This window comes from Lynx canadensis, chromosome A2 (genome assembly GCF_007474595.2).
Source record: "Lynx canadensis isolate LIC74 chromosome A2, mLynCan4.pri.v2, whole genome shotgun sequence".
Taxonomy (NCBI): Eukaryota; Metazoa; Chordata; class Mammalia; order Carnivora; family Felidae; genus Lynx; species Lynx canadensis.
In genome coordinates, this window is record NC_044304.2 from 2,114,497 (window position 1) to 2,124,419 (window position 9,923).

The following is a 9,923-nucleotide window of genomic DNA, read 5'->3' on the forward strand; positions in this document are numbered from 1 at the left end:
AACTTTGGTGAGGAGGGCCTGGTGAGGCATTTACCCCTGTGGGTGCTTATTCCTGGAAGCTGGGCTCAAACCTGGCTGTCCTGCTCCTGCTGGAGGGTCACGGGCAAGTGGCCAGGCCTTCAGGCTGGGGGCGCTAACCGGTCACGCCTCCCGACAGGTGCCAAGGCCCTTTGTAAATTACACTTGCTTCTTATCCCCCAGGTGACCAACACATGACTGCAGCATCTCTGGTTAATATTTTACGAGTAGAAGCCCCTTGCTCCAGAAGTCGTTTCTGGAGCCCTTTCCGTTGCCCTTTCCAACAGTGTGGGCAAACTTTCTCGCAAGGACTTTGCAGAGAGTCCGTGTTTGAGACTTTAGGCCAAGCTGCAAAATGGGAGATACTCCCGGGGCGAGGGGGGCTGGGTGGGGACTCACGTGACCGGAGAAAGCGCGTTCCCCTGGAGGTTTCAGGAGGCCCCAGCCCACCCCCTGGGGGGCGGGGAGGGAGGCGCGGATGGGAGCTGTGGCCTGAGGGCGGCGGGAGGCCGCGGTTCATCTACCTCCTCTCCCCTTCCCCAGGCTTCTCCAGAACTGAACTCCCCGGACGTCCTGGATCAGCTCCGGCGGCAGTTTCCCAGGTGACGGCCGCGCTCAGGGGCTGGAGGTCCCGCTGTGGCCCCCGGAGGGAGAGAGCGTCCCGTCCGCGCTCTCGGTGGCCCCGGAGCCCCTCGCCCCAAAGACAGAACGAGTAATGGCAGGCGGGGAGCCGCCTTGGAGCCCGAAGCAAACGGAAAGCCGGCAACACCAGTCCGGGCCCCCGCGTACATTCTCGAGTTGTGTTGTTGAGCACGAATGTACTTGCCTCGATTGTCTGTTTCAAGACCTATGATCGCGTCTCCTGACGCCGCCTCCGGGGCCTCCCCGGGCGGGGGCGGGGCTGGCTGGGGGGCGGGGCTTGAAGGCTCGTCTCACCGGAGGTTTTCTCCCGCTCAGGCTCCCCCCTCACCTGACGGCGCAGGTGGAGAGCACGTACCACGCGGTGAGCCCCTCCGGGCGGCCCCCGGGCGGCCTGGCGAGCCGGGTTTGGGGACCCCCCCCCCTCCTGGGCCTACTCCAAATGGCTTCCTTTGGGCCAGTTTCTTCAAGGGGGTTCTTCGTGAATCCTGGCCTCGCTGCAAAAGTTAGAAATTCCACGCGTTTCTTTGGCTGCCAGTTCATCCTTGAAGGATAGGTAACAGGAGCCCCTGCTCCTGGGGAGGGTATGCGCTAAGTATGGTGCCGTCTTCTAGAACTTCCTGCAATGAGGAGAATGTTCTATATCAAAGACGCCCAATATGGCACCCCACCGGCCACACGCGGCCCATGGAGAACTTGTGAGGAACCGGATCTTTAACTTGACTAAGTGTACACTCTTGACTCGTGGCGAGCTCCTTGGACACAGGGCACCTCTAGGCGGGGGGAGAGAGAGAAGTGAACGGAGAAACCGGATTCATAAGCCGTAACCGCTATAAAGAAGCCGGAAGATGATGGGGGTGGACGGGAGTAAAGATTTTGAGCTGAGATAGTCAGGAAGGGCTTCCTGGAGGAAGTGATGTTCCCTGCGAGGTAGGGAGGATAAGGAGCTTTTCAATCCAGAGAGAGCAGGGAAGGGCATTCCAGGCTGAGGGTGTAGCCTGTGCAAAGGCCCTGGGGCTAGGAATGGGCCTGGAGGAGGAAAAGCCAGGAGGCCCCTGTGGCTGGAGCAGGGAGAGAGGGAGGGAGGCAGGGAGGGGACACGGACAGGGGCAGGTGTGTAGGGCCTTGCGGTTCTGGGGAGTCTTTGAACTTCACCATAAGAATGAAATCCAAGGGTGTCCCTGGTTAGCTCCCACTCTGTGTGGTGGGTGGTGTCCCATTTGATAGATGTAGTGACCAGAGAGGTAGAGCACCTTATCCAGGATCACATAGTTGGGGAGAAGCACGCACAGCGTTCGATTCCTACTCTTGTCCGCTTCCATTGGCCACCCCACCCCTCCCCCACCTCGGTGCAATCCCTGCCGTTCCCTTGCAGCTCCAGAAGATCCGACAGGGTCTCCAGGAACATCACAAGCAGGTGAGTGATTGATGACCAGGAGCTGGGGTGCGGCTGCCCCTCCTTGAAAGACAGGAAAAATGGGGGGAGAGACAGAGGCTATGACAGGGGCAGGTTGTGGGGGCCCTTGTGGGGCCCGTGGGGAGGACGTGGGCTTTCACCCCGAAGGAGGTGGGAGCCCTGGAGTGCTGTGGGCAGAGGAGGGCGGCCTGACCCGGAGCCCCCACGCACACGCACGTCGGAGCCCGTCCCCCATCCTCTTGAGGCTCCTCCCCGGCCTGCTCCCAGGTCCCTGCGTGGCTCAGAGGAGGCCAGGGACCTTTTCAGTCAGCACTTTGCAGGTCTGTCACTTCTGCCCCAAAGGGCCTGTCATGTGCCAGGCACACCCGGATTGTGGCCTTCCGTGCGCCTGAGGGTTCTCAGGGCCTGGATCGCACATGAGCTTGGGGGCGGGGGGCAGGTCTGCACGGGGGCCCGGGCTCCCAGCACAGGGCTCCGTGCCCGAGCCGAAGCCTGTCTTCCACTCCTGCCTGTCCTTCCGCCACCTGGCCCCTCTCTCCTGGGTGCTGGCAGGACTTTCTGCCTGTGCCAGATGTGACTGGCGGAAGGCCAGGTCCGTGTCTGCAACTTAGCAGGGCCTGGGGTGGGCAGTGCACAGAACAGGGAGAGACTGATGGAGGGGGGTGGCGGGGGGCGGGGAGGGCAGGAAGCAACCAGAACACGGTTATTCATTCAACAGCTCCTTATCCATCACCTTCTTGCCAAGTGTGGTTGCAGGCGCCAGGGAAATAGAGAAGGACACAGACGAACCTGTGCCCTTGGGGTGATGAGAGCTTGGTAAACAAGAGTGTCGGATGGTGAAGGCTGGGCAAGGCGCGGGGATGGGACCGAGCCGCCCAGGGGGACATGAGGGCAGGGGTGGGAGTGAGAAGGCCTGCTGGGAAGGTGACCAGAGAGGGAGTGCAGATGTCCAGGATGGGAGGAGCGGAATGGGCAGAGGACACAGCCGGGACAAAGGTCCTGGGGCAAGACCATGCCCGTGTAAGTGGCTGGAGCCTAGTGATGAAGGGACGAGAGGAGGGGAGGGGAGGTGGTGCAGGGCTGCGGGGGCCTCGGGGAGGACTTGGCTTTTCCCACAGGGTGGTGCAAGCCTTGGAGGGCTGCAGGTAGGGAAGGGCAGACCTGACTTGGGCGCTCATGGGCGCCCTTTGGAGGATGGACTGTGGGGGCAGGGCAGGAGAACGGGACCATCTGGGTGGGGTGGTCACTTAATGCTTTGCTGGTGAGAACTAATCAGATTGTGGATTTGGGGGGATCCCTACAGCACTTGCTGAGTATAAGGATGTAGGGGACAAGGCCCCCCCCCGAGAGTTGCTGTTCAAGCCAGGAGCCCCCCTCACACCCACTCAGGGGAAGATCCCTAGAACCCTTGCTGGCCGTGTAGTCCCGCAGAGACTCCTCTGTCCTCTCCCCTCGGTCTCCCGCTCCCTGTTTTCCCAGCCTCCTTGCTGCACATTTAAAATCCCGAGCAGCAGGCTGGCCCAGCCAGCTCCTCTCCCCAGGGAGGGCCAGCTAGCAGGCAGGAGGGAGCCGCTCTTTCCACGCTGAGTGCACTCAAGTGCCAGTAAATTGCGGATTAACGAGCCAGGGCGAGTTGGGGAAGGCTCCCCTGGGCGCGTGCTGCTGGGAGGCCCGGCTGGGGAACCCATCACCGGCTGCCCCAGGAGGCCGCCCCAGCCCACGGCCACGAGAGGGGGTCCCGCTGCCCGCCCCCTCCCTCACCATTCTGCCTGCCCGACCGGGCTCCAGATGGAAGCAGGTAAGCCCCGTCCTGACTTTGAGAAGTTGCCTCTGCTTCTCCGGGCCTCTGTTTTCTCGTCTGCGAAACGGGAATGCCAGTAGCTCCTGTTAAATAGGACAGACCACGGTTGGCACCCACACCGTACTGCTTTATCGGCTCTCTCTCTTCATGGATCAGAGCGTTTTCCCAGGATTTTGGAGGTTGCCCTGGGCCAGACAACTCTGGGCGGCTTCTCCGTGCCCACCACGGAGGGGTGCGCGTTGACAAGGCAGGGACGCTGCTGGCACAGCCACAGACCCAAGACCAGCTCCACGCCGTCTTCTCCGGGAGGCCACGGGAGCTGGGTTGACATTAAACACGTGGCACCAGCCACATTTCAAGTGCCCGGTAGCCACTCGAGGCCAGCAGCCACTGCATTAGACGGGCAGGTCTAGAACATTCCCGCTGTATTTAGTCTGGCACTGGACTAAATGTAGCTGCACTTTGTTCCCATCGAGGTCCTTATCTCACCACGAGGCGGGGGGGGGGGGGGGGGGGCTCCACGTCACAGATTCTTGGGAATAGTGGCCAAGAGGGTTGGTCTGCCCGCAGCCCGGACGCAGGCACGTTCTCGGGACCCCTGCTTCTGGGGTCTGTGCTGTCCTGCTTGGCTGTTGAGCACCTGCCTGAGACTGGAGGAATTGCATTTTTTTTTAATATTTTTTTAATGTTTATTTATTTTTGAGACAGAGAGACAGAGCATGAACGGGGGAGGGGCAGAGAGAGGGGGAGACACAGAACTGGAAGCAGGCTCCAGGTTCCGAGCCGTCAGCCCAGAGCCCGACGCGGGGCTCAAACTCACGAACCGTGAGATCGTGACCTGAGCTGAAGTCAGACGCTTAACCGACTGAGCCACCCGGGCGCCCCAGGAATTGCATTTTTAAGTTTGTTTATTTTGAGGCAGGGAGAGGGAGGGGCAGAGGGAGAGGGAGAGAGAGAGTCCCAAGCAGGCTCTTCCCTGTTAGCAGAGACCTGACGTAGGGCTCCAGCCCATGAACCGTGAGATCATGACCTGCCTGGAAATCAAGAGTCGGACGCTCAACCGACTGAGCCACCCAGGCGTCCCCCTCGTCGATTTCTTAATACGCTTCCAACACTTAAGCAAACGCACACGTCCCCACGCAGAGGGGCATATGTCCTGGGGTGAGGACCAGATCGGATCCTACCTTCTACCATTTTATGAAACTGACTGGCCTTTAGGGTTAGGCTTTACCACCTGCTGCTGAGTTCTGGGTGCGAAGAACTTTCTTCACCCTCTGTGCCGTGCTTCACACACATGCTGTTATGTATTGCTTTTAAAACTAAACAGAAGTCTAGTTAAAACTAGAGCCCAGGGCTCTGTGTTACCACCAATCAATCCGCCCAGAACCATTCAAGGCAGGCAGTGTGTCCCCGCCTCGCACGCTGAGGGACCCTTGCAGGAGGAGGTCTGTGCCCCGGGGCTGTCCAGCTGCAGAGGCTTAGCTGGGACGCGTCTGCCCCTCCAGGCAGAAAACTTCCTGCGGACCATGGAGACCTGGAGTCGACCCCGGGGCTTCCAGCCGGGGGAGGTGGGTGCCCGGCCCTCGAGGTGGGGAGGGGGACGGGCTCGGGGGCCAAGGGCGCCCCCTCCCACCCCTCCCAACCGTGTGCTTGTAGGAGCCCTCGAGCCAGGTCTCGGGTGGGCTGGCTGACCGGCACTCCTGGGGGCCCCCCAGCCCCGAGGCTTCCCCGCACCCGGCGCTCCCGACCCCGCCGCGCTGCGGTCTGCGGGGGCCGCACTTCGAGGATGTCGTGGCCGCGAGGTCCTCCGACTGGCTCGCGCAGCGCTCGGGGGTGGACGACGCCCCAGCCCGCCAGCCGGACACGCCGGCGTCCTGGGACCCGGAGCCCCAGCTCTGGCAGGACGTCCTGACCGAGCAGCTCTGGCAGGTCCTCGCGGGGACCCACGATAAGGGGGAGCGGCTGCAGCACACACGTGAGCCTCCCGCGGGCGAGGGGCTGGGGGTGGGGAGGGAGGGGGCTGTCCAGGGGCAGCACGGTTGAACCTTGTCCTCCTGCCCCCCCCCCCCTTCGTCCTAGTGACAGAGCAGGCGCCAGGCCTGGTGAGTGACTGGTACCTGGAGGGCTGGGCCCCTGGCTGGCCGTGATCTGGGCTGGGCCCTCGGGCTGGGTGCTGGGGTCCTGGGTTCCGGTTCGGTCCTTAGCCGCGCATGCCCTCGGGGGACTCAGGACTGTGTCCCAAGACGGTAGCCCCACCCAGGACGGGACTTGGGGCTGTTGGCGAGTGCTGTCTATACCGCCTGGGCCTCCCTGAGGTTTCCAGGGTCTAAGGCTGACCCTGGGCTGGTCTTCTGGTCTGAACTGATCGCCCCAATTCCCACGGGCAGGAGAGTCAGGACCTGGGACCGCGCTACTCAGGACCGGAACCACGTATGGAAGACACTTTGGGTAATCCCAGTGCGGGGAGCGGGGGGGGGGGGGGGCAGCCTGCCCCGAGGACCCACACCCGCCACTCATCTGCTCTTGTCTTTGCCCAGTTCTCAGCCCACCTGTGCCCTCCCTCAGCTCCCCTGAGGGCTCCCACGAAGGGAGCACAGAGCCAGGCACCGAGGCGGACGGGATGCTCTCCCGAGTGGCCCAGGTGAGGAGGCCCCAGCCGGAGCGGTGGCCTCCGTGAAGGCTGGGAGGGCTGGGGCGCGGAAGGAGCTGAGCGCGACCCTGGTCCCGCCCACAGGAGCCTGCTGGGAGAGCCCGCCCTTTCCTGAAGCCCATGTAAGTATCTGTCACTCTCCCACCTGCACCTCTGTCCCTGGCAGGTAGAGGGGACCAGGGATGTGGGTGTGTCCTCCCCTTCCCCACCACCGTATTACCGTCCTCAGTAACCAGAGCTGAGGGATCTGGGTGGAAAGGGGCAGCTCGGAGACCGTCAGGCCAGCATCACTGTCCCTCCCCACGTGACTAGCTCTGGCTTTGCAGAAAGGACTCCCATGGAAAGAGGGTGTTAGAGCTGGGTGCAGACAGTCCTGACCTTGTGGTCTGAGGCTGGGGGAGCCCAGCGGGGGACGAGAAGGCTACCTGGAGGGAAGGGGCGTAACGGTTAGGGTCTTGACGGATGAGTAGGGGTTTGCTAGGATGGGGCAAGGCATTCCAGGTGGAAGGGGGTGATGTTTGGTTCTAGGAGAGGGAGAATACTTGAGGGGGCATGGGTAGCGCCGTGGGGGAAGCGAGGCCTGAGAACCCCAACATCTGCAAAAGAATGAAGCTCCTCGGGTTTGAGGGGTGGTCCCCTCCGGGCGGAGAGGCTCACCAGTAGGCTGGTGCCCCGGGGCTTCCCCTCCCAAGATGCTGGGACCCTGAGGACTTTGAGGACACGTGGGAGAGACCGGACGCCTTGCCCTGGCAATCCAAGAAGGGGGCCATCCCACACAGAACGGAGAAGGTGCGGACGCTGGAACACGGGGAGCCCGTGCTGGCCGCGGCTGTCAGCAGCTTCGTGCGACACGCCTTCACCTGTGGCAGGGGTGGTGTCAAAGTGTGGAGCCTGGCCAGCCAGGTGGTGGAGGACAGGTATCCCGAGAGCCACCTGTGTGTACAGGTGAGGGAGGGGCTGGCTCTGGGGGCGGGGCCTGCGGGAGCCAAAAGAGCCTCGGAGGACGAGGACGGTCCCCTGCATCTCTGCCCACCGCAGACCCGCCGGGCCTACCTGCGCACCTGCCTGCTGTCCTCGGACAGCACGACCCTGCTCGCGGGCGGCCACAACCTGGCCGGCGTGGGCGTGTGGGACCTGACCGCGCCCTCCCTGCACGTGAGCGGTGAGCTGCCCTGCGCGGGCCTCACCTGCCAGGCCCTGGCCTCCAAGCCTGAGGACAGCCTGGCCTTGGCTGGTTTCACGGAGGGCACAGTCAGGATCTGGGACCTACGGGACCAGAGTGTCATCAGGTGAGGCCTGGGCGGGGGAGGGGCGCGGAGTCATCCTGAAAGCCCGAGTAGGGATCCAGCAGCCCCAAAGCAGAGAAACCCTTGGACCACTTACGTTTGCATCTGAGAGCATTGAAGGCCTGAGTTCAGACTTTGGCTGGGTTTCTTCAGAACCCAGTCCTGGCACTTTTGCCTGCCTCGGTTTCCCCATCTGTCACCCGGGTGTGGTTTGGTGGGGGAGGGGAATTCCTGGGGCTTAAGGCTCAGAGTCTCAGCCCTGACCCTCTCCCAATACCCCTTCTGGCCAGGGACCTGCCGGGCCACCCGAATGGGGCCAAGAGCATTGCTGTCAAAGACCAGAACGTCTGGACAGGGGGTCTGGACACCTGTCTGCGGTGCTGGGACCTGAGGGCTGCCAGAGAGCCTCAGGAGTACCAGTTTGAGTCTCAGGTGTGCAGGCTGGGAAGGGTCTGGTCGGCCAGGTAGTAGTAGCTGGGTCTCAGAACAGAGAAGGAGGTGGATGTCGGGGCAAGGGGGCCGGATGGGACCCCACATCTCAGTGGTGCCGGCGGGAAGAGGGTCGTTAGAGATGTTCTCCCCCTTCCAGCCCCAAGAGCATGAGACACTTTCATATTGTTTCAGGTGCTCATAGCCCCCTTTAGTCTCCGCAGTCAGCCCTTAAGGTAGAGGGAACCGACCTGCTTTACAGATGAGCAGACTGAGGCCCACAGTGTGAAATTGCTCATTAGGCCCTCGAAGCCGGGAGGCTGGCAGGAGGTCAGCCCCCAGGGTGGGTCCCTGTGCCCCTGTCCGCCTCTTGGGCCAGGCTGGGACCTGACTAGCTTCTTCCCTGCCGCCTGCCCCCCAGATAATGAGCCTGTCCCCTAGTCCCCAGGAGGACTGGGTGCTGGTGGGCACAGCCAATGGCCAGCAGTGGCTGCAGCCCACCCGAGGGGGCCAGAAGCACATGGTGGGGTGTAAGGACGGCACCATCCTGGGTCTGAAGTTCTCCCCCCTCGGTGAGTGGCCAGGAAGGGGCAGGCAAGTCCCCTGTGGTCCCCAGACTCGCCTTCCTGACCCCTCCTGACCCCCCAACACCCTTCATCAGCAGGAACCACTCAGTGATGCTTTCCACAGAGGCAAGAGGGAGGTGGGGGGCCACCTCTGCGTCCCAGACCCCCAGGGGCCCTGCCCTCAGATGCCAACTTCCCCCACAAACTGGTCCCTTCCGCCTCCTCCCAGGCCAGTGGTGGGTGAGCGTCGGGACGGACGACCTGGTTGGCGTCTATAGCATGCCCGCGGGGGCCCTGGAGCTCCAGGTACCCGGGGGGGGGGGGCAGCGTTCAGGTCTCGGAGCTGAACGCAGGGGTCCTGATGCAGAGGCCCCCCGAGGGACCAGGCTTGAACTGCCAGCAGAGGTGAGGGGAGGGGAGGGTGAGCCCCCTCAGCTCATGCTGGCCTTCTGCCTTCCAAGGTACCCGAGACCTCCTCCATCCTGTGCTGTGATGTGTCCCCCAACAACCGCCTGATTGTCACGGGGTCCAGGGACCACGCCTCTGTGTACCAGGTCACCTACTGAGGGGCTTGGTACCAGTTGTCCTGACTCGGGATCCTTTTTTTCTTTTTTTTTGTCCTTTTCCCCCAGCAAGGTGGAGGCATAACGGTGGAGGGGTGTGGTGGGTGAGCCGGGTCTCTTCGCATTGCGCGATCAGGCCGGCGATCTTTGTCACGTGTAATAAAGCAATTGGAAATAGCAGAGGGTTCTGTGCGCCCCCCCCCCCCCCGCCCCCGCTCGTCTTGCAGAGGTTTGGAAGGACCCAGCCTTAAGTCCACGTTCACTGAGAATCTCCTCAAAGCCACTGACCGCCCTGTTGGGAGTGGGGGTGGTCGTGGACTGCTTCTTCCTGTCCCCTCATCTCCCGGAGACGGGTCTCCCAGCCATTTGTGCCATCGAGGGGTGGGGTTCTCCGCCCTTCCCAAGATGCCCTATCGCTTTAGATGGGCGCATCTCACCTGGGGGTGAACTTCACCCCCGGGGGGGCACATGGCAAATCTGGACATTTCTGGTCGTTGTGACTGGGGGTAGGGGGCTATGCCTGGCACCAAGGGGGTGTCCCCCCCCACCCCCCA

General features: G+C 62.6%; 1 protein-coding gene across 1 annotated transcript; it reads left to right on the forward strand.

The window, feature by feature from the left end:
- The first annotated feature begins 373 nt into the window (after positions 1 to 373).
- On the forward strand, positions 374 to 9,372 carry TLE6 (TLE family member 6, subcortical maternal complex member). Its single transcript, XM_030298245.1, is given in 16 exon segments — positions 374 to 397; positions 399 to 470; positions 472 to 620; positions 976 to 1,021; positions 2,033 to 2,074; positions 5,381 to 5,443; positions 5,532 to 5,850; positions 5,955 to 5,977; positions 6,263 to 6,323; positions 6,413 to 6,516; positions 6,610 to 6,647; positions 7,218 to 7,814; positions 8,102 to 8,243; positions 8,662 to 8,812; positions 9,036 to 9,112; positions 9,268 to 9,372. Coding segments are annotated over 16 exon segments (2,013 nt in total).
- Positions 9,373 to 9,923: the final 551 nt, after the last annotated feature.